The sequence below is a fragment of the Erinaceus europaeus genome, chromosome 6, assembly GCF_950295315.1.
Source record: "Erinaceus europaeus chromosome 6, mEriEur2.1, whole genome shotgun sequence".
NCBI classification, from domain to species: domain Eukaryota; kingdom Metazoa; phylum Chordata; class Mammalia; order Eulipotyphla; family Erinaceidae; genus Erinaceus; species Erinaceus europaeus.
The window spans coordinates 12574821-12599008 of NC_080167.1; the positions used below are offsets into that span (position 1 = coordinate 12574821).

Below are 24188 nucleotides of genomic sequence, written 5' to 3' on the forward strand. Positions count from 1 at the left end.
GATGCTTTGCTCAATGAGAGGCGAGTCAATAGCAACTAGGTGATATGTACTGGGCAGAGAACACTTTTATGCTTTGTTTTTTATTTTCCGGGGAACAATCACCCATATTGCTCACGTCCTAAAACCAGCAGGACACAGGTATAATATTCCTTGTGTAATAGGTAGACAGAAGTTCACAGTTGTAAAACTGGAAATATGAGAGCAGCTGTAGACATCACTAGTCAGCAATGAATCAAAAGGGAAAAAAAACACAGTAGAAAGAAATTTCAACAGAATGAATGAATGGTACAGTTTCGTTTTTTACCAGACCACTGCTCAGCTCTGGCTGGTGGTGGTAGGAGAGATTGAACCTGGGACTTCTGGTGCCTCAGGCATGAAAGTCTCTGCATAACCATTATGCTACCTCTCTAGCCCTGGTATGGTCTTTTTATACATATATACATACACACAAACATATATATGGCTTTATTTACATGGTCTTTTATTTGTAGTTATTTAGAACTCAGCTTCCCTCCAGTATTTTGTAGGTGCAAATACCTCTGACATATCTGATGCAATTTTTATTTTACCAAGATAAACACATTCAATATTAATTGTCCCCAATGTTCTTACTATTCAATCAATTTTGATGATCTCTGGCCAATAAGAGAGAACAAAAAATTAAATCACATCCCTGAAAATAGTTTAGCTGACTTCAGTTACAGACTACCTCAGCCCTCCTCCCAGTTTTCCAAACTCTGATATTTTAAACCTTGATAAACAAATTCCAAAGTGTGATAGTTGATGCTGAGCTCCTAAATTTAACCCCAGGAATCAAAGGGAACCTGCCATCTGGCTTTCTCCGGTAGGGGGTGGGGACAGGAAGACTGTGTGTGGGAGAAAGGGGTATCTTTTGTCCTCCTGTCCACAAAAACACTAAAATCATCAGAAACTGGGAGGAGAGGTGAGGAATGAGGTGTGTGTGCGTGTGCGTGTGCGTGTGCGTGTGCGTGTGCGTGTGCGTGTGCATGTGTGTGTACGTGTACACATATTATTGCCTCCAGGGTTTTGCTGGGGCTTGGTGCCTGCACCACAAATCCATTGCTCCTGGTGGCCATTTTTGTCGCCCTTGTTGTTATTGTTGCTATTGTTGTTGGATAGGACAGACAAAAATAGAGAGTGGAGGGGAAGACAGAGTGGAGGAGAGAAACAGACACTTGCCAACCTGCTTCACCACCTGTGAAGTGACCCCCCCCCCACACACACACACACACACAGGTGGGGAGCCAGGGCCTTGAACCAGGATCCTTAAGCCACTCCTTGCGCTTTGTGCCATGTGTGCTTAACCTGCTGTGCTACCGTCTGGCCCCCATTTTATTTATTTATTAATGAAAGGGATAGGAGGGGAGAGAAAGAACCAGAAATCACTTTGGTACAGTGCTACCTGGGATCAAAGTCAGGACCTCGGGAGTCAGGTGGTAGCACAGCGAGTTAAGCACACGTGGCACAAACTGCAAGGACTGGCCTAAGGATCCCGGTTCAAGCCCCCAGCTCCCTACCTACAGGGGAGTCACCTCACATGCAGTGAAGCAGGTCTATAGGTGTCTATCTTTCTCTCACCCTCTGTCTTCCCCTCCTCTCTCCATTTCTGTCTGTCCTATCCAACAACAACAACAGCAATAACAACAACAATAACTACAACAATAAAAAAAAAAAAAGTCAGGACCTCATGCTTGAGAGTCCAATGCTTTATCCACTGTGCCACTTCTGGGACCACTCCAGAAACTTATATCAGCTCTTCTAGAAGGGCTCAATACTGATTCCTCTGAAGCAATTCAAGAATCCTCTCTCCAGAACACCTAAGTCTCCCACAGCTATAGCTGGGCAATGGAGAGGGCAGGTGGCTCCATTTTCCCTTCTATACCTCAGGCAGGTATAGAAATTTCTGTCCTACCTGGAACAGAAATTCTAGAAATATTCTGATGTGTCCATTAACTCAACAATGCCTAGTGTCACTACAGGAGGTGCTGGAGGAGACCTCTGCTTCACATTCACCAGATCTGGCCTCACTAGTAGTGAAATGAAAGGCGTCATTTAATAACACTCCTTTTTCAACGGGTGCTTTTTCTCTCCACCCTGAGTAAATTCAGTGTTTGACGAAACCCATGAACTTGAGTGGGCCCTCCCTCTCTTGCTCCTCCACTTTTCTGGGATGCACAATCTATTTGACTGTGACCTTCAGGAAAAGCTATTATCTTATGCGCCCCCCCCCCCCCAGTTAATTTCTAACTTCCTTCTCTGATAAATGGAGAAAATGAAAGCCTTCTCAAAATACCAAGGGAGGGAAGGGATGGAAAAAGGAAGAGAATATAAACCCCACCAAGGCACACCATAATCAAATTCCTTCTGCTCCCTTTTTCCTGAAGTTCAGTTAGAGAAAGCCTAATTTTTTATTCAACAGTTAGCACGATCAGCTTGACGTGTCCGGTTCGAAACTATTTTGTGTGAGTGTATTAATGTACCTTTCCTCGTTCCACTTCTTTCGTTGTCATGACAATCACTCTGGAGTTCTCCTGAAACACCATCCGCCAGAAGTCATTTACCGTGTTCTGCAGGCAGCCCTGGGTGGCAATGTAACTCTTTTTGGGCTTTGAGTTGTTGCACTTGGTTTCAAATTCAGGCTAGAAATTTAAAAAGAAAGGGCTTCAAATATCTGAAAGGTGCTTTTAGGGCACAAGAAAAAGTGTTGAGTATAAATGGTGATAATAAGCAGTGAGGTATCGTAGCCGGGTTACCATGATGATGTTCGCATTGATGTAGTCTGACACTGGCTCGTTGGGGTCACCGTCATGGAGGACAACCCTGGTGTGATCAACTGGAAGAAAAAGAGACCATAGTCACAAAAGTATTCAGACCTCCATAGGGCAAGTCAGTCCAAATGTCTTAATTCTCAACCTAGTCCAACTTTTGTCTGTTTAATGATAAAACCATACTATATATGTATACGTAAACCCTAAATTAATACAACAGGGGCCAACTAATAATCACACAATAAAGTGTACACCTTACCATGTGTGAGGTCCTGGGTTCAAGTCCCAGCACCACATGAGAATACCATAGATGGTACCAGCACAAGGGGGTGGGGGAGTAGGGTAGAGATTCCAGGGACAGCAGAGTGGTATTATAGCATCTCTCCTCTATCCTCCTTTCCCTCTTTCATCTCTGTCTAAATAAAAATGAAACCACTGGGTCTGAGAAGGGACTCAGTAATGTCACTCATGCCTCAGGCACTGTCAGCAAGACTGCATTAAATATATGAGCACAACAATGATCTGAGTACCACATGATGCCTCACAATGCTTCCTGTAAAAATAAAGTCGTGCTTTTGATAACATGTTATGGATAGGTGGGATATCACCACTGGGAGAAGCTGGGTAGTAAGAGTATGTTGAAACCCTCTATATGTTCTCCTAACTTCTTGGGAGTCTAAAATTATTTCAAAAAATTTACTTAAAAAAAAAGGAAGAGGAGGGAGTCAGGCGATAGCGCAATGAGTTACGGGCACGTGACACAAAGCGCAAGGACCAGCGTAAGGATCCTGGTTTGAGCCCCCGGATCCCCATCTGCAGGGGAGTCACTTCACAAGTGGTGAAGCAGGTCTGCGGGTGTCTATCTTTCTCTCCCCTCTCTGTCTTCCCATTCTCTCTCCATTTCTCTCTGTCCTATCCAACAACAATAATAAAACAAGGGCAACAAAAGGGAATAAATATTAAAAAAAAAAAAAAAAAAAAAGGAAGAGGCATGTCCCAGGAGGTGGTGCAGTCATTACAGCATTGAAAACATGAGGCCCCAGGTTCAATCCCCAACAGCATATGTTCTAAAGTGATGTACTGGTTTTCTTTTTCTCATGTTGATAAATGTGTAAGACTTTTTTCAAAATAAGAAAAAAAAAAAATGAAAGAGGAAGAGGCAGCCAAGGAACTAGCTCACCTGAGAAAGCACGAGACTACACAGCAGTTCAATCCTTGGTGTTTTCTCTCCCTCTCACTCATTTGTTCCCTCTCTCTTATGGGAAACTCTTTAGCTCACAAAAAATTAATAAAGTAAATCTTGAGGAAACTGAAAAAGGAAAAGCACAGAACTGACAAATAACATGAAGTCTAAGATTAGCCTCAAAATAGCGTGGGGACAGAGAAGTGAATCAGAATATCAAGGGAATTAAGATAAAACTTAAGTTGACATTCTGGAACCTGGATGACGGCTGTGTGAAGTTCTTTGTTCTGTTCCACTTCGGAATGCAACTGAAGGTTTCCATCACGTGGTTCTCTTAAGCTATTTGGTCTTTTCAGTCCTATTAATTCATTAAGCAAGGAGGGAGGAGAGAGAACTAGAGCACTATTCAGGCATCTGCAGTGCCGGAGGTCAAACTCAAGATCTCAGGCTTACTAGTCCTGTATTTCACCACTGTGCCATCTCCCAGGTCAAAAAAAGGATTTTTTTTCATTTCTTGTATTGTTTGTTCGGGGTCTTTGTTTGTTTGTTTGTTTTCAAGGAAGCAAAGAAAAAATATAATACCTAGACGATAAGATCCTGATCTTATCAACTGAATAATTTCTGCACAGAAGTATATGAATTGCTCAAATAACAATATGCCCAACCTAAGCAACATTATGTACAGTGGAAAAGACAAAAACAGTTGCACATCACAATAGAGTAATGGATCTTTACTGCAAATTCCTCAGCTTTAGTGAAGTAAGACAGTAATCAGAGGGGACATCTGAGCAGATTTTTTTTTTTTTTTTGCCTCCAGAGTTATAACTGGGGCTTGGTGTCCACACTACGAATTCACTGCTCCTGGAGGCCAGTTTTCCCATTTTGTTGTCCTTGTTATTATTGTTGTTGTTATTGCTGCTGTTGGATAAGACAGAAATTGAGAGAGGAGGGGAAGACAGAGAGGGGGAGAGAAAGACACCTGCAGATCTGCTTCACCACTTGTGAAGTGACGCCCCTGCAGGTGGGGAGCTGGGGAATCGAAGCAGGATCCTTCCGCTGGTCCTTGTGCTTCACACCATGTGTACTTAACCTGCTATGCTACTGCCCAGCCCCCACCCCACCCCACCCCCTTTTTTCAATGAGAGATCAAAGCACCACTCCACCATCCATGGTGGCCATCTGCTCTTAGTCTTTCTGCTGTTATGTTGTGCCAAGGGTCAAACACAGCTTCCCCCACTGCTGAGCTACCTCCCCGGTCTCTGAGTGGGACTTTAGGGGAGGAAAAGGCAGTGATGCTCTAGATACTACATACTATTGTTCTCTTCATCTTTTCCCTACACCCCTACATCTTACTAAACAGCACCATCAGGCCTCCTGAGCAGGACTGAGAAACTCAGATAGAAAAAGGAGAAGGTTTCCCTGAGGTCATTAGGATTGTGCTGTGGCTCCAACTGATTCTCTGCAAGTTCCTCACTGCCTTTTCTCAATGTTAGAAATGCTTCTGTCGGGAGTCAGGCGGTAGCGGAGCAGGTTAAGCACACATGGCGCAAAGCAAAAGGACTGGCGTAAGGATTCCAGTTTGAGCTCCTGGCTCCCCACCTGCAGGGAAGTCGCTTCACAGGTGGTGAAGCAGGTCTGCAGGTGTCTTTCTCGCCCCCCCGCCCCGTCTTCCCCTCCTCTCTCCATTTCTCTCTGTCCTATCCAACAACATCATCAATAACAACGACAGCAACAATAAAAAGACAACAAGGGCAACAAAAGAGAAAATAAATTAATAAAATTAAAAAAAAAATGTTTCTGTCTCCCTCAACACACTTTATAAATCTTTTTGGATGTGGTACACACACTACATATGGAGACATATGTATACAGAAAAAGACTGTGCTACACATACACAGTGGACTCATAATGTCTGACAAAACAGTTGTGACCTGAGACATCAGAGTAATGAGTAATGTTCTCTAATTTAATGCACCTCATGAACTACTCAAAACTTTGAGCAGGAGAATATAGCCATACACAAATGTATGTATGTATACATATATTATGAATATATTACATGAAAAATATACACAAACAAAACCTTGTCTTAGGTTGGATACATTCATTAGGCATTAACATCAACCTGTACATCAGATTTAACCCCACACACACTTTTTTTGTTTTTGAGATAAAGAATCTACATAGTAACAGGGGAGGTTGCTCAATGGTAAAGCACAGGACTTGCATTGTAAGGTCCTAAGTTTGCTCTTGGTACTGCAAATGCCACAGTAATGCTGTAGTGTCATCTCACTCTCATTAATAAATGTATATATAGGAGCCAGAAAGATAGCATAAAGGTTACACAAAAAGACTTTCATGCTTGAGGCTATAGGTTTTCAAGTTCAATCCCCAGTACCACCCTAAGCCAGAGCTGAGTAGTGTTCTGATTTAAAAAAAGAAAGAAAAGAAAAAGTACATTTTGATTTTTCTTCGTCTGAGGAGACAGCATAATGGTTATGGGGGGGAAAAAAACTTTCATACTTGAGGCTTCAAGGTGCAATTCCCAGCACCATCACAAATCAGAGCTGAGCAGTATGCTGGCTAAAATAACTAATTAAGTGTTCTTTCCTTTCCCCCAAAAGGATTGCCTTATTTGGCCCAGCTGGGGGCTTCTACAGCAGAATGTAGCACTAAGAGCAGTGACTTTGGGGCTCCAGTGCCAGTTTTCCCACTTACTGCCACATGCAACTTTGATAAAAATCCATCCTTTTAAGGATGCTAAGGATACCTGCCATGTGCGTGTACAGTGTAGAGGAAGTGTGACAGGTGCCGAGTCTGGCACAGAGTCCCCCTCCTCAAGTGGAGAGTAACAGCATAGTAAGAGCTTAGAGCCATCTATGGACCCTCACCCAAAACCTACATTCTTCCAGGCCTCAATCCCCACCTGGCACCATCTGGGTATCAAAGGCAAAGGGACTGTTTCATGTCAAGATCCTCTCCTTCTGAGTAAAGTAAAGTGTAGACATGGACCTGTTTCTGGAGTGTTGGGTCTTAGGGTGTCAGGGAGCAAAATAGTTGGAAGCACTCTCAGGAGAATCTAGTCTGTCCGTCCCCCGCCCCCAGATACAGATGTGAGACCCCAGGAAGTAGTGTTCCTCCCAAAAGCCCCATGGACCAGGGATAGCAGAACAAGGACAAGAGTCCAGGCCCCTGAGGTACACATGCAGCCCAGCAATCCCTATAGCAGACAAAATTGATCAACAGACAGAAATAAAGATCCTCGAAGCCTCCTGGTGGCCATTTTAGTCAGTAATCAACATCCCAAGGACTTGGTGAATGAGGCTGTCCATCCAGCCATCACTGCCATGGCTGATTATTTTGGAGACAGTTTGCAAATTAAGAGATGAAGGTCTCAGATCTGTTGAATAGGATTCACAGCCCCCAGGGATCGTTACAGAGATGCTCGGAAGCCAAGTCTTCAAGAGGGTCTGTTCCCAAGTTAAACAGCAGTACTTACAGGGCAGGATGTTTTTATATCTATTTTTGTTCTTATTTTCTTGCCTCTGGCCCTCTTTTCGGCTGTAGAGAAGTTTGCATTCCTGTTGCTGTAGTGTCTACAGAAAAGAGGGGGGAGAGAAAAAGCAGAAAGTTTTTATCAAACATGAGAAGTATCACAATATAGTCTGGTTCAGCACTTGTGCTCAAGGAGCTTATCCTGGGGAATGATGAGAGCTGGGAGCAACCATCACTAGAATGTCCGCTCTAATACTTGACATCAATAGCGGCAAACACTTTGGAAATGCATAATGTTCAACAGCAAAGGGCTCCCAAAAGAACACTAATATTCATTTGTAAAACAATAAATGTTTGGCAGCCATTGTTAAAGATGGCCTAGGAGAATACCTAATGTATGGATAGATGATCAGCGAGTCAAGTGAAAAGGTCAAACTTCCAAAACTCTGTGTGATATATGCTCTATGTTTGCAATTGCATAAGGTACTACAGGTCCTCAGACAACATCGTTTTTTTTTTTATAATGTTGATGAGGGGGGAAAAAAGAATCCTGGCTGAAGCTGAAAAAACCCACGATTAGAGGGCCTGCTTTTGTTGTGTGTCATTTCACTTAAAGTCACAGTTTCTATGAACCTACTAACAATGTTAAGACACACACACACACACACAAGTACTGGGAATTTTTTGGTTCAAGATAATGGAAGTATGAAGGTCTTTTTCTTCTCCTTCTCCCTCTCCTCATGACTGTCTCCCCACCACCACCACCACCACCACCACCACCACTGTTATCACTGGGCTCAGTGCCTACATGGCACCATTATTCCCAGTGGTCATTTTTCTTCTTTTATTTTTTTTTCCCCTTTTTGATAGAAAGTAGGAGTCAGAGAAAGAGATAAAAAGAAAGAAAAAGAAAGAAAGAAAGAAAGAAAGAAAGAAAGAAAGAAAGAAAGAAAGAAAGAAAGAAGGAAGGAAGGAAGGAAGCTGCTTCACCACTTGTGAAGCTTCCCCCTGCAGGGTGGAATCTGGGTACTTGAACCTGGGTGTTTGCACATGGTAACATGTGTTCTACTTAGTGAGAGAGCACCTGGCCCCTCTTCCTTTTCAAACCCTTTGTTTGTCTAAAATTTGTACAATGAATATTCTTTAAGTATTTACTTATTTGTATATGTATGAATGTGGAAACAAAGAGAGTACCAGAGCATCATTCTAGCACAGGACTGAACTCAGGACCTCATGCTTCAGAATCAAACACTTTATCCACTGCACCACCTCCCAGGCTGCACAATGAATAAACATGTATATAAAGAGAACTTTCAGCCATTAATACTGAAAGCCAAGAAGTATCATTGCACAGTATGTTCTTCAAGGTTTTGCAATCAGCCTACTCTTACCACCAATTTATTCAAAGCAAGCTATAAGTCAGTTGTCAAATTTGGATACTAGGAGGCAGTAGAAGTGGCATGGGTGTCACTGAGCCATGCAAATACATGCTCCCTTGTGCCAAACATCTGCCTCGTGCCCCAGGCAGCCAGCTGGATCTGCAGAACCCCTGCCCCACACTCTGCCGAGCAAGAGCTGAAAGCCATGCAGTTGGAAAGGACAGCTCTGCAGGGGAAAGGAGGTAGGCAGCAGGTCGGAGAAGAGAAGAAACTAAAGCAGGCAGTCACTGCAGGGCTGGCCCAATGGAAGAGGGGCCTTGGGGATGTGGAGAACAGCAATAGCTGCAGAGACTGGCAGAAACGTGACCAAGACAGACTGGGGCTTTTAAGGGGCAAGTCTGTTTCCTTTTCAAAATTATAAAATATGCCTCTTGGAGGGACAGTTAGCTCTAAGCAAGCCTACTGTTTAAAGGGAAATCACAAATAGGCAAATCAAGAAAGTGAAAGGCAGACTACAAAAAAAGAAAAAGAGGTAGGAGAGAGAAAAAGACAGAGAAAGAGGGAGGGAAGGAGAATATGAGTGTGTGGCTTTTGTACACATAAATGCCAAAACGGTGAGTGGCTACCCCTAAAAGATCCCTTCAAGGAGAGACATTCAGTATTTCCTAAAAATAGTCCTGCTAAACTTCCTTTTCATTTCCCTAAATTTCACACCCAGGCAAGAAAAAAGTCAGCAGTTTAAATTGACTTTTGAGTTTCAAAATGCAATATTCAGTCTTGCCAGACAACTTCTAACAAGTGTTCAGTGAGCAGTAACCTGGACAGAAATATAATACAATGTATGTAGAACTCTGACAATGAAACTTTCATTCAGTGGGGGGGGGGTTAACTAATTAATTTAGTAATTAAGTAAGTAAATAAAGCATTTTGCCTTCTTCCAACTAGGAATTTCCTTTGAACCATGAGTGCTGCTGCTAAGGAGGTTCAATCCTGACCTTGAGATTAGTCCTCTCAAGATGAGGGTTAGAAAGAAGTACAAACACTATGAACTGAATCAAGCATGTGAAAATCAACCACGTATAGAGAAGAAGCATCTACCAAAGCTACAACAGGAACAGCATTGGGTGAAAAGAACTAATTAGAGGTTTGATTCAAAACAGATTTGACAGCCAGACATATTCCAGTGATGGCTTCTGAAACAAATTTCACAGCTGCTTCGCTTGTGGAAAGACAGCCAGGGCGGTTGACAAAAGGCACATGTCCTCCTGTCCCTCCCTGTAAAGTCACCCTTCAGTCTCTCTCACTACCCTGCAGATGGAGCCCCAGCTTGTCAGAACCACTCACTGGAGTCTTCTCATTCCAAGCTTGCCTCTAACCTCAGCTTCTGCTTGCCAAGTTAAAAACCCCTCTGGGCCTGAGCTTCCTCAGGTGCAAAAGTGGGTGTGATTCAACCCACCAATCAGGGGCTGGGTGGAAGAGTTAAGACAGATGCAGGGAGTAAGCTCAACACAGGGGCAGATGCTGACTCTTGCCATTAAGTGATATTGGTCTGCATCCCAGCCCCACCTGCAGCATCAGCACCACCTAGGAGCTGGTTAGAAAATGTCAGGTTGGGGGGAGGGCAGGGTGGTAGCACAGCAGGTTAAGCACACATGTCGCAAAGCGCAAGGACCGGCATAAGAATCCCGGTTCGAGTCCCCGGCTTCCCACCTGCAGGTGGGTTGCTTCACAAGCGGTGAAGCAGGTCTGCAGGTGTCTATCCTTCTCTCCCCGTCTTCTCCTCCTCTCTCGATTTCTCTGTCCTATCCAACAATGACGACAGCAATAACAACAACAACAACAACAACAACAACAACAACAGGCAACAAAAGGGAAAAAACAGCCTCCAGGAGCAGTAGATTAATAGTGCAGGCACTGAGCCCCAGTAATAACACTGGAGGCAAAAAAAAAAAAAAAGAAAAGAAAAGAAAGAAAATCTCAGGTGGGGATAGACCCAGTAAGAGCACACACACATGTGTGAAGACCTAAGTTCAAAGTTCAAGTCCCTGGTCCCCACCTGTAGGGGGAAGCTTCACAATAGTACTGCACAGCTTGCTCTCTCTCTCTCTCTCTCTCTCTCTCACCATATATATACACAAACACCTATACACACACACACATATATACACACACATATATATATCACCCCTTTCATCTCAATTTCTGTCACTATCCAAAAACAAGATACTGGGGGGTGGGGGAGGCTCAAATGCTGCTCCAACGACTCACCCAGTCTACTCTCTAGACACACACACACACACACACACACACTCCCCCCCCCCCCCCCAGCTCTGCATAGAGGACCAGGAATGCAGCTCAAGGACAGAACAAGTCTGATGCCCTGGGTTCAATCTCTTGTGCACAAAAAGAAAATATACACAAAGGTCTTCAACTCAATATTTCTTCACATCTTCTCACACTTTGCATGCTATCTGCTCTGCCTAGAATATTCTTTCTCTGTTCTGGCAGCTACAGATGGCTACATTATACTTAAGACCCATCTCAAATACTCCATCCCCTGGGAAGCCGTCCTGCCCCCTCTGCAATCTGAAGCACGGTGACCCTGTGTCACTCCACGCAAAGTGCACTATCTGGACAAACTCGCTCCTCCAAGGCCCTCGTCACACCTGAGTCGCAGCTGTCTCCACTGCAGAGCATCAGGCGCATAGCAGGTACTGCAAAGGTGTTTGCTCAGTGACTGAAGCAGGGGGAGGCAGACCACAGGCCGCCACCTAATGGCCTTGGTACTCCATTTATAATGGTAATGGCCTTGATGAAGGCATTTAGATCCCTTCTTGCTGCTGCTGACTCAAACTTGAAAGTTTAGGAAAATGCACTGCAGGCGAAACCCTTGGGTGTACTTCCCAACCACTACCCACTCGAAATGCATCGCTTGGCATACCACCTGTTAATAGCTGGTGTTTCTTTTTAACTGACCTCTCTTTCTCCTTCATAAAATGTATTGCAAAAGGAATCACCACAATGCCAGCAGACATAAAGACCATTATCGCATGCCATACAGAAAACGTAACCAGAGAAAAGAACAGAATTGAAAGAAAATTTTATCAAGTTCTTCCTAAATGCTGTATCCTGGGTGAGGCTTTGAAAAAACGGGACAGGGCAGGTGTTCATGTTAAAGACATATTAGGGGGAGTTGGACGGTGGTGCAGTGGGTTAAGCACACGTGGCGCAAAGTGCTAGGACTGTCATAAAGACCCTGGTTCGAACCCCCAGCTCCCCACCTGTAGGGGAGTCACTTCACAGGTGAAGCAGGTCTGCAGGTGTCTCTTTCTCCCCCCCCCGCCATCTTCCCCTCCTCTTTCTCGATTTCTCTGTCCTATCGAACAACAACAACATCAATAACAACAATAAAAAACAAGGACAACAAAGGGAAATAAACAAATATAAAAAAATTGAATCTTTTTTAAAAATTTAAAAATAAAGACATATTAGTCCTGTGTGTTCAGTCCTCCTCTTAAACCTCAACAAAAAAAGACCAATTAAGTTGCTAACTCAGAATTACTTCCTGCAGTGGGGTACCAAAACCTCATCTGACACAAGGAGAAGCACTCAACCAGACTAGATTCAGAGTTCCAGGCCAGAGAACTCCCATCAATACGTACAGAGCATCTAATCGCAGGAGCCAGAGGCTTCCTTCATCCCACATTCACTTCGTAGTCACTTCTGCCACGTGGGTGGGTATGTAAGCAGTATACAGTCAAAATTAGCCTCTGGGCCCCAGAGACTTGCAGAAAGGAAGGCCGGTGTCCCTGCATCCCGGCCAGCAGCTGCCATGGTTTAATAATGGCTGTGGGTGTCTCTCTCCTGCCCTTCCTCATCTCTGCCTCAGGCCCAAGTTGCCTAAAGCCACGTCACACCCCACAGTGAAAGGCTGCTGTTGGTCTAGAGTGAGCCTGAGAAGAGAAAGCACTGAGAAACTGTGATTTTTTTTTTCCATGCTCTGCCTGCAACGGCTTCCCCAACTGCACCAGAGTTAAACCCTTACCAGCTGCTGCCTTCACCCCCAGCCCTACACCACCCCCACCCCAGCCCACCAGCTCCAGATGAGAAGCAGAAAGGCTAGTAGGCCTGCCAGGAGGAAGTGACCACCTTACAAGCGTTTAGCACCCACAGGCCCCCTCAGCGGCAGGTCCTAGGCACAGAGAGCTGTGAGTGGCAAAGGCTGCAGACAGGTGGCATCTCTGGTTGTCGACGCGGTGACTAATCGTGAAGACAGCAGAAGCAGCTAGGCGGGCTGCAGGCCCGAGCCTGCACCCAGGATGAATCAACTTCTCTCTTCTTGGGCATGTGTCTTCTGTGCAGAGGACACAGCAACTTCTCATTCTGCCCCCCCCCCATCACTGCACTGTCTGCAGTGTGACCAGGCACCACAAGTGAGGAGGGGTGCCCCCACATCCTGACACCATGATGCCTGGTCTGTCACCGTTGTTTTTTTTGGGGGGTTGGGGGGTGCCCAAGGGGGTGGTTCTGGACTGTGAGTGAGCTGCAGGCCAGCCTGGGAATGAAGGGTCAGCTGGACATTTACCACCAGAGAAGTTCTCCCCAGACTGACAAGCACCAAGGAAGCACCAAGAAGGGTAAAAGCAACCCCAGATCTGGGGGGCCTGGCTCTAAGCCAAAGCACCTCCTTCAAAGCATAGTGGGATTTAAATAGAGACAAAACCAACAAACAAACAAACCTCAAAAAACACCATCCTTGGAAGAGAACAGGTTCTGACACATGAAACAGCAGCAAATGATTTAAGAGCTTACGGGGTGAGAGCCACAGAAGCTAACTATAGGTTTCTAAGAGGCTGAGGATCATGGATGGATGGGGATGGTGACTGGCCAACAATCTAGAAGCTGTGTGCTAGGAAGCAGTGTGGAATGAGGTGAGATAGGGAGAGAGAGAAATAATAGAGGGTTCTGAGAACAGGGCAGGTCCTCCCTGGCTCATAAGAAGTCCCAGGGGTTCAAACCACAGTCAAGCCCTTGTTAGTCACCTGCCTAGGGACAACTTCCCTACTTCTGGGCTCCTTTTTGTCTCCCAAATGAAGGTGCAAAGCCTCCAGGGGAAATTGGGAAACACTGAGGGCTTCCGAACAGAGGAGTACAGAAGAGCTAGGAGCAGACTGGCAGGGACGCTCAGAAGCAGACACAGGAAGTGTGTCAGGAGGACAGCCAGAGAGTGTGCGCAGTAGGCAGAGCACCAGACTGCAAGTGGCAGCTCCCAAGTTCATCCCCTTACACTGCATATGCCAGAGTAGGGGCCTGGTGTCCTTCCCCTCTCTCTCTCTCTCTCTCTCTCTCTCTCATTAGTAAATATAAAAAAGGAAGAAAAGAGAAAGAGAAAAATAGAAAGGAAGAAACAGAGAGAGAGGAAGGAAGGAAGAAAGGAAGGAAGGAAGGAAGGAAGGAAGGAAGGAAGGAAGGAAGGAAGGAAGGAGAGAAAGTAGAAAGGTCACTTCAAGGCCAAGGGGCAAAGGTAGAGATGTCAAAGCACTGAAAGCACCTTTGGTCCTTAAATCCTCTATAAAGGTGTAAACAGCTCCAGCAAGTTTAGCAAAACAATGCTAAAGAAAAAAACCAAACCACTGCAGGGGCAAAGAGAAAGAGATGGATGAAGATGCCAGAAAAGGAACAGTGCACAGAAAACAGCAGCGTTTCCCCAGCAAGAAAGAAAAGGAGCACTTGTCGTATGGGCCGAACCCTCTAGCCACGCCGTCTCTGCCCATGGAAGACAGCAGCCCTTCTACGTAATGACTGAGGGCTCAGGCCCAGACGGAAAATCCAGGTTTTTCAGAAGCCTGCCATCCTGCACCTTTTTTTTTTTGACACAATGCTGGAGCCTGGTTGGGGTTGTTGTTCAATGTGCCATTGCTTAGTCACCAAGGGAGAAGATTTCCGCTAGAGATCCCTAGCAAGAATTATTATTCTAGACATGGCTCTGGGGTGCAGAAAAAGCCTTGTTTCCATAAAACCCAACCATCTCGGAGTAGAATTTATAGCTCCCCTGAGCAGGATGTAATCACTTTAGAGAAATCAAACTGAACTGTGGGTTTGGAGACAGACGCTATTTCCTCCAGGAGACACGGCAGTGAGCCGAGCTGCTGGTGGAATCCAGGACATCAATGCAGCTGTCACTGAGATGCCTGCAATGCCCATGCACACCACACACCAGAAATGGCATAGACCACAGCTGGGGACAGGCTTGTGAGGCAAGGGAGGCTGGGTCTTGGGAAAATTCATACTCCTAATGAAAATGAGCTTTAAAGCACTGGGAAACAAACAGCCCCAGTTAGTGTGTGTGTGTGTGTGTGTGTGTGTGTGTGTGTGTGTGTGTGTGTGTGTGTGTGTGTGTGTGTACACACCCATACACACTGTGGATTTTATCTAAATAAAAAACAGAATACGGGAATCAAGCAGTGGTGCAGCGGGTTAAGCACACATGGTACAAAGCGCACGGACCGGCGTAAGGATCCCGGTTCGAGCCTCCGGCTCCCCACCTGCAGAGGAGTCACTTCACAAGCGGTGAAGCAGGTCTGCAGGTGTCTATCTTTCTCTCCCCCTCTCTGTCTTCCCCTCCTCTCTCCGTTTCTCTCTGTCCTATCCAACAATGACATCAATAACCACAACAATGTGAAACAACAAGGGCAACAAAAGGGGAAAAAAATAAAATAAATATAAACAAAAAACCAGAAGACTCCACACCAAAATCTTTCTAGAATTCATCACTGTAACTTCTGAGGCAAGTGCATACCGGGGTCTCAGACTGAAATACTCAGCAGCCCTGAAAACCTATGAAGAGGCAGACGGAACACAGTTGAAAACTATGAAGAGAAAATAAAGATGAGAGCTAAGGAGACAGCTGAATGCAAAGAAGCTCTCGCGCCTAGGGCTCCAAAGTACCAGGTTCAAGCCCCTGTACCGACCACATTAGCCAGAACTGAGCAGTGTTCTAGTAAAAACAAACAAAACAAAGTAAAAGTGAAGCAAACAGTAGTTAATACAGTGAATAAAAGGATTGTACTTGCAGGCATGAGGTCCCAAGTTTGATCCCTGACATCACATGTGCCAGGGTGATGATCTGGCATTCCTGTTCTCTCTGACTCTCTCTCTCTCTCTCTACTATATAAATAAATCTCAGAAGAAAGAGAGGGGAGGGGAGGGGAGGGGAGGGGAGGGGAGGGGGAATATCTCAGCAAAAGCCTGGAACATTCCTCTACTTTTTTTTTATAGTAATGAAAGGGATAGGAGGAGAGAGAGAAAGAACCAGCCATCACACTGGTACATGTGCTGCCGGGGATTGAACTCAGGACCTCATGCTTGAGAGTCCGACACTTTATCCACTGCACCACCTCCTGGACCACACATTCCTCTACTTTCTAAGCACCAGAAAGCTGTTTTCTACTGAATATGCACAAAGAGTCTGAAACAAATGCCATGCTTTTACTATTTAAAACAGCCAAGATGCAACACAAATATGTTTTCTAATGTGTGTCTGGGTTTCCAATGGACAGAAAGACCACACCCAGCAAAACAGGGCGACCTGTCCTTGTGGGGCCCACAGCCTGATCTGTGCAGTTACCCTGGAGCACGCGTACACAGCAGACATAAAGCTGGGATCAGTGTGTGTCAGTTTCATTTGAGCAAAACCTCCCTTTATTCTAATAGACCCAACTATGGTCATGCTTTTATGGATCCACAGTACAAGAGACCAACATCAAGCCAAGAACCACACAAATCATTCATGAATTTCAAGGAGAGGATTCACTACTCTGTGAAAAGAGCTAGTTAGATGTGTAAGCAGCAGAGAAATGTGGGGGGGGGGGGGGTGAAGCATGGGTGTGGAGAGAAAGAAAAAAGGAGACAGAGAAGACAGCTGGAGGGAGGAAGGAGGAGAGTGGAGGCTGCAGGACTACCCGTCTCCAGGTTCAGCCCACAGAGCCTCCTGGGAGCTCAGACCTAGATGACTCGAAACAGAGAACAGACAACTCCAAAGAGAGGACAAACACCCTGCAAAAGCAACGGCGCAGTACCCACTGTGTCGAGGCATCGCACAATGGCTGATTTGGGCTCCAGGTAGCAAAATTACAGGCGTATAACCTGCTTTTTCACTTACAGAATATCAGGCTCATGGGAACAGAACTTTTTTTTTTTCTTTTCCCTTCAGCAAATCTACAAATGATCATCCATCACTTGATATTCAGAATCAGATGTGTAGGAGATCCAGATAGTTACACAGATCAAAAACAGGCAATCTCAAGGAAAAAACAAAGACTTGATTGTACAACATGTCCCAGAACAAATCATCAGCCTGAATATTTCTGGGGCAGAAAGAAAACAAAGGTCTCTGCAAGAGACTTTGTGTCTTGAGATGGGTCAAAAGCAAAATAAGTAATGTGTGTCTTCTGAGGCAACGTACCTGAAATGATGGTTTTATATACAACCAAGACCAGGGAATACAGACAAATAAAATATAGTTAAATTCGCAACAGTACTGCAATTTGGAGCTCTAGTTTACCTGGAAGACTACCAGGGAACAAGGAATCAATCCCACATTTATCACCTTCCAGAAAACAACTAAGGCAGAAGCGCAAAAATCACGCCATGTGGTTGTGGACCAGACTAATTTCCAAGGACTTATACTGCAAATAATACTTGCTTTCATGTATACAGTTCTTTCCTATAACAGATCATTCCATTGTCAGCCTTCTTCCCTCAACCCAACCTTAATGGGCAACTTTTTTTTTACTAGATTTGAGAAGCAGGTAAGCAGAGTTCTAAAGAACAGGCCACCAGCAATTTAGACATAACTTCTATTAAAGTAAAACATTTTTCTCTTTATTCTGGTATATAGAGAAAAGTAGAGAGGGCAGGAGAGAGAGAGGGAGGGAGGGAGGGAGGGAGGGACGGAGGGAAGGATGGAGAGTGGAGGGAAAGAGATCCAGTTCTGCTTCGTCCTTCCTAAAGCTTCCCAAGTCTGACTCATGAGCGGTAAAGCAGGTCTTCAGGTGTCTATCTTCCTCTCCTACTTTCTATCTCCCAATCCTCTCTCAATTTCTTTCTGTCCTAATAGAAATAAAAAGGGGGGGAGAGAGGAAAAAGTGGCTGCCAGGAGCAGGGGATTCATAGTGCCAGCATAATCCCAGCAATAACCATGGTGACAATTTTTTTTTTCAGTTTCCCCCTGCAGATTTCTTTTACTATTTTGTCTCCTCTTCCACCTTCTCCATTGCCCTGTCTTATTCCATTTAGGCTGCTCTCAAAATATATTGTGCCTGTGTGGCTTACCAACAATAGCAGTCCATTTCTCATGACTTTGGGGCCACAAGTCAGAGATCAGGGTGCCAGCCTGGTCAGGTAACAGCACTCTTTCAGGTACAGACTACTGGTTATCTGTCTCCTTACAGGGCACAAGAGGTCAGGGAGCACTCTGGGGACTCTTCCGTGAGAGCACTTGACCTTTACAGGGGGGCTCATGATCTCACCACTTCCCAAAGGCCCTACTCCCTGATGCTGTGACATTGGGCATTAGAAGTTTTTTTTCTTTATTGGGGGAGGGGGGAATAGTGGGAGCATTAGAATTTAAACTGATGGATTTGGGGAATGTGTGCAGGGGTGGGGGTGGAGACATCTGTATAGTCTTCACTTATTTTCACTGCATAGTACTCCACTGTGTGGGTGTACCATAACTCACTCAACCTACTGATGGACATTTGGATAGTTCCCAGACGCATAACACAAAATACAGTGAGTAGCCTTGTGCTTTTTTTTTTCTTACACCAGAGCACTGATTAGCTCTGGCTTATATAGTGGTGGGGTGGGAGGGAGGAATAGAACTGGGGACTTTGGAATCACAGACATATAAGTCTTTGCATAACCATTATGCTATCTACCTACCCTTATGTTGCATACAACTTTTTTTTTTTCACTGAAATACAGTATATAGTGATATAAAAAGACTTCCATCCCTGAGGCATGATATCCCAGATTCAATCCTCAGAGCCACTACTGCAAGCCAGAGCCAAGTTAAAATTATAAAAATTTTAAAATGAGGGAGTCGAGCGGTAGCACAGCAGGTTAAGCGCAGGTGGCGCAAAGCACAAGGACTGGAGTAAGGATCTCAGTTCAAACCCCTGGCTCCCCACGTGCAGGGGAGTCGCTTCACAGGTGGTGAAGCAGTCTTCAGGTGTCTATCTTTCTCTCCTCTGTCTTCCCGTCTTCTCTCCATTTCTCTCTGTCCTATCCAACAATGACAACAACCCAGAAGCTCTTTAAGGGCAGAAAGGCTGAGACTAGATAAAAGGCTCAATTGGTAGAGCAGTGGGGTTGCGTACTTAGGATTCCTGGTTCAGAACCTCATGTGCTCTGGCTGCTTTCTCTTCTCTGCCTCATGTGAAAACATCTCTCATATGTAATCAATAAAATAAGTCTTGGAGAGGGAAGTGAGGGGAGGGAAAAAAGGGGGAAAAAACACTATCTAGTTGACTGGGGTGACCTCAGTGATTACGCCAATGTCCTATAGAAAATAAACCTGAGTTCAAGTCAACAATATCAAGCCAGAACTGGGAAGGTTCTATGATGTACCCACCCCTACTGCCACAATTTCATCAATGTTTGTGGTACAGAGGTTGGACAGTTTACTCAGCCTCCCTGAGCCTCAGACTGCATATCTGTAAAAAGAAAATAGTATCTGTCTCAGCAAGTTGATTTGATAGACTGTGCTTAAAAGAGCTTCATGTATCTGTTTCTTCATTCACTTTTAAGGTTTTTAAAAAATATTTATTTATTCCCTTTTGTTGCCCTTGTTTTATTGTTGTAGTTATTATTGTTGTTACTGATGTTGTTGTTGGATAAGACAGAGAGAAATGGAGAGAGATGGGGAAGACAGAGAGGGGGAGAGAAAGACACCTGCAGACCTCCTTCACCACTTGCAGGTGGGGAGCCGGGGGCTCGAACCAGGATCCTTACACCAGTCCTAGCGCTTTGCGCCACCTGTGCTTAACTCATTGTGCTACTGCCCGAGTCCCCCTTCATTCACTTCTAAAGGCCTACAGAAAGCATGACTATCCACTCCCATAGTGTAGTGACAATAGCATGACAGAAACATTAGCAACATTAGTATATACACACACTCATTCGATAAACACAAAGTTTCAGCAGTGTGCACTATATTACATTAGGGATGATTACAAAAGTAAACATTGGGGCTGGGCAGTGGCACGTCTGGTAGAGAGCACATATTATAATGCACAAGGACCCAAGTTTAAGTCCCCGGCCCCCACTTGCAGGGGGAATGCTTCTTGAGTGGTGAAGCTACAGTACTACAAGTGTCTATCTCCCCCCCACCCTTCTCAATTTCTGTCTCTATCAAATAAACAAGTTTTTAAAAGGTAAGCATGACAATGCTTGTTTTTAAAGAGGTTTCCTATCAAATGATAGTCTGCTCAAGTTAGTTTGAGGATGGAATCAGTCCCCTTGGCCTATCAAAGTTATAAATTTCAACTCCCAAATCAAAGGCACCATGAGGTATTTTTCTTCTGCTTATTCACTGGAATAAGCCTATAAATTCTTTTTAAAAAATTTTTTTATTATCTTTATTTTATTTATTGGATAGACCACAGCTCATACTGGTAAATTCCAGAGGAAGTAAACCCTTGTGTTTTTCTGGGAGTTTGCCAGAAAAACCTAGCGAAACTATTGGCATGACCATTTAACAGTAACTATCAACCCCCTTTCTCCCAGAACACAACACCCTTTATCTCAATGAAGCCCCCTTAGCTCCCTGTCAATCAATGGCCAAATTAAGAAAGGACACAGATGCAAGGCTTTAAGATCCAGTTCCCAGCACTAGGCCAACTTCTATTTAAAAAAAGAAAGAAAGAAAAAAAAAGTTGAATAATGCATCCAATTTCTTCTTTAAAATCACTTACCTCAAATTCTTCCCAAAAGCCTTGTTTGACTTTATCTGTGGTCTCAGCTAATTTACTTAGTTCTCGAACCCGGCTTTCTATTTCAGCAGCATTGATACGAGTCGTGTTGAGAGGCTAATCAAATTCAGTAGTTGGTGTGAAGTGAAGAAAATATTAAAGAAAAAGGTGTTAATGCATTAACAGAAAAAAAAGACTTCTATATTAATTTTCATAAGGCAAGGGTAGAACATTCACATGACACAGTAATTCACAATGAATTTTTTTTAAATACAGCTTCACTTTCTCTTCTGTTCTGTCTAGATATGTATCTCTCCCCAATCCTCATGGTCTCTTTACCCTGTTGACATAATGCAGGAAGATTTTTCCTTACAAACAGACCACAATATTATCTAGAAAAATGATAATCATTTGCCATTAAGTAATGAGAAAACTCTGAAACAGTAACTCCAAAGCAAATAATCTAAAGGTAAACCAAATGTGGATCTACAATGATAATGAAACTTGGTGGAGTGTGGAAACAGCGCAACTGTTACACAAAAGACTCTCATGTCTGAGGCTCCAGGGTTCCAAATTTAATCCCCAGCACAACCATTAAGTCAGAGTGGTACTGTGAGAGAGAGTGAGAGAGAGAGAGAGAGAGGAAATTTGATGAGAACTTGCTTTTCTGTTTTTCTGTTTCTTTGTTGTTTTTTTTTAACTAGAGCACTGCTTAGCTCTGGTTTATGGTGGTGTGGGAGATTGAACCCGAGACTTTGGAGCCTCAGGCATGAGAGTCTGTTTGCATAACCACTGTGCTATCTACCCTCCACCTGAGAACTTGCTTTTAAAACTTTATTAGTGGGAATCGGGCTGTAGCACAGCCAGTTAAGCGCAGGTGGCGCAAAGCACAAGGACCAGCATAAGGATCCCGGTTCGAACCCCGGCTCCCCACCTGCAGGGGAGTCGCTTCACAGGTGGTGAAGCAGGTCTGCAGGTGTCTATCTTTCTCTCCTGCTCTCTGTCTTCCCCTCCTCTCTCCATTTCTCTCTGTCCTATCCAACAACAACAACAACAATAACTACAACAATAAAACAATAAGGGCAACAAAAGGGAATAAATAAATATTTTTTTTAAAAAAACTTTATTAGTGGGCTGGGGAGATAGCATAATGGCTTTCATGCCTGAGACTCCAAGTTCTCAGTTTCAATCCCCAGCACTACCATAAGCCAGAGCTGAGCAGTGCTCTGGTATCTCTTCCTCCTCCTCTTTCAGTATCTCTTATTAAAATAAATAAAATATTTAAAAATTAAATCTTTTTAGGTCAGGCAGAGAAGATAGAGTAACAGTGTGCAAAACCATTTTCAAGCCTGAGACAAAGGTTCTAGGTTCAATCTAGGGACCACCATAAGCCAGAGCTGCTCAGTGCTCTGGTGGAAAAGAGCAAAAAAATAGTGGTCCAGGAGGTGGCACAGTGGATAAAGTGTTGGGACTCTCAAGCATGAGGTCCTGAGTTCGATCCCTGGTAGTACATGTGCCAGAGTTTCTCTCTCTCTCTCCTTCCAATATTAAATAATATTTTTATATAAAGAAAAAACAAAAACAACAACCAAAAAAAAACCTCTACTAGTTCAGTTAGGGAGAGACATGAAGACAGTCATGAAAGTGACGGTATCTGGGATCTGTTTCCAAATTCTAGAGAACAGTGAGTGAGAGAAGGAGGGAGGGAGGGAAGGGGAAGAAACAGACAGATTTAATAAGCTGGTCATAACTGAAGGTGGTGATAGGTATATAAATATTACTCTATTTCCATTTGTTAGAATATGCCCCCTCTCCATCAATATAGGTATGTATGTAATAAGATGAATTTCAGCTTTCCAATCCACTTACCTGCTTGAGCTGCAAGACTGTACCCAATGTCTCTACCATAGGATTCTTCTTGTAATGCTCCACAAGATCTGTCAAAGAGTCAAACCGTTCTCCTCCACCAACATCATATTTCAGCTCCTTCCATGGCAGAAAAAGATTGTTTATGACCTTTATGTAAACTACTGTTTTCCCCCCCACTCAAATACAGGAAATAACACCCACACTCCACACTCCTCCAGTGGAAAGATCAGCTGTCAGAGCAAAGGAAAGGAAGCAACGAAGATGATGACAACAGAAAGGTTGATCCAACATGTAAGAGTTTCTTGTGAGGTGTGAAATGCTCTAAGCAAGGATCCACCTGGCAATGGAGATGGCACAGTACATAAAGAATTGGAACTCTCAGCTTTAGGTCCTGAGTTTGATTCCCAGCACCACAGGTGTTGGAATGATGCTCTAGTTCTATCTTCTCTTATGTTAAAAAATAAATAATCTTTAAAAGCATTGTTCTGGTCTTTCTCTCTTACTCACTTATAAAAAATAAAGCAAGTTAAAGAGGCAGGTCACAGGGGCCAAGTGATAGCGTACCTGTTTGAGCTCATGTGCTATAATGCACAAAGACCGGAGTTTGAGACCCCGGGCCCCACCTGCAGAGGGAAAGCTTTGTTAAGTGGTGAAGCAGTGCTGCAGGTGTGTCTGTGTGTGTGTGTGTCTCTCTCTCTCTCGCCCCCTTCCTCTCGGTTTTTGGCTGTCTCTATTTCATAAATAAATAATAAACAAATAAATAATAATAAAGCAGGTTACTAATAAAATAGAATTAAAAAAAATAAAACAGGAGCTGAGCTAGCCTATCCAGTACTGGGCATACTTTACTATGCATGAGGACCAGGGTTTGATCCCAACACCACATGGGAGCACGATACACAGCACTAGGGGAAGCTCTATTGTTGTCGTCTCTCTGATCTTTGTCTCTTTCTGTCTAAAATTGAAAGGATAAAAAGGGCCTGGGAAATAGAAACAATAGTAGATCCAGGTTCAATCCCTCATCACCACTGTAAGTTAGAGCTGAGCAGTGCTAAAATAGTTAAAAAACAGGGAGTCAGGTGGTAGAGCAGCAGGCTAAGCGCAGGTGGCACAAAGCGCAAGGACTGGTGTAAGGATCCCGGTTCGAGCCCCTGGCTCCCCACCTGCAGGGGAGTCGCTTCACAGGTGGTGAAGCAGGTCTGCAGGTGTCTTATCTTTCTCTCCTCCTCTCTGTCTTCCCCTCCGCTCTCCATTTCTCTCTGTCCTATCCAACAACAACATCAACAACTACAACAATAAAACAAGAACAAAAGGAATAAATAAATAAATATTTTTTAAAATAGTTTAAAATAGTAATAGGGGCCCAGGCAGTAGTGCAATGGTTTAAGCACACATGGCAGCAGGTCCAAGTGCATAAGGATCCTGGTTCGAGCCTCCAGCTCCCCACGGGGGGGGGGGGGGGGGGTCACTTCACAAGTGGTGAAGCAGGCCTGCAGGTGTC

At 44.3% G+C, this 24188-nt stretch overlaps 1 protein-coding gene across 1 annotated transcript in view; it reads right to left on the minus strand.

The window, feature by feature from the left end:
• PTPN11 (protein tyrosine phosphatase non-receptor type 11) overlaps window positions 1-24188 on the minus strand; it is a 50577-nt gene that overhangs the window by 21427 nt on the left and 4962 nt on the right. Inside the window, exons 2-6 of the mRNA XM_060192663.1 lie at window positions 22688-22863; window positions 20822-20935; window positions 7472-7568; window positions 2775-2854; window positions 2502-2660 (exon numbers count right to left, since the gene is read on the minus strand). Coding sequence (XP_060048646.1) covers window positions 2502-2660; window positions 2775-2854; window positions 7472-7568; window positions 20822-20935; window positions 22688-22863 — 626 coding nt within the window. The remainder of the gene's footprint in view (window positions 1-2501; window positions 2661-2774; window positions 2855-7471; window positions 7569-20821; window positions 20936-22687; window positions 22864-24188) is intronic.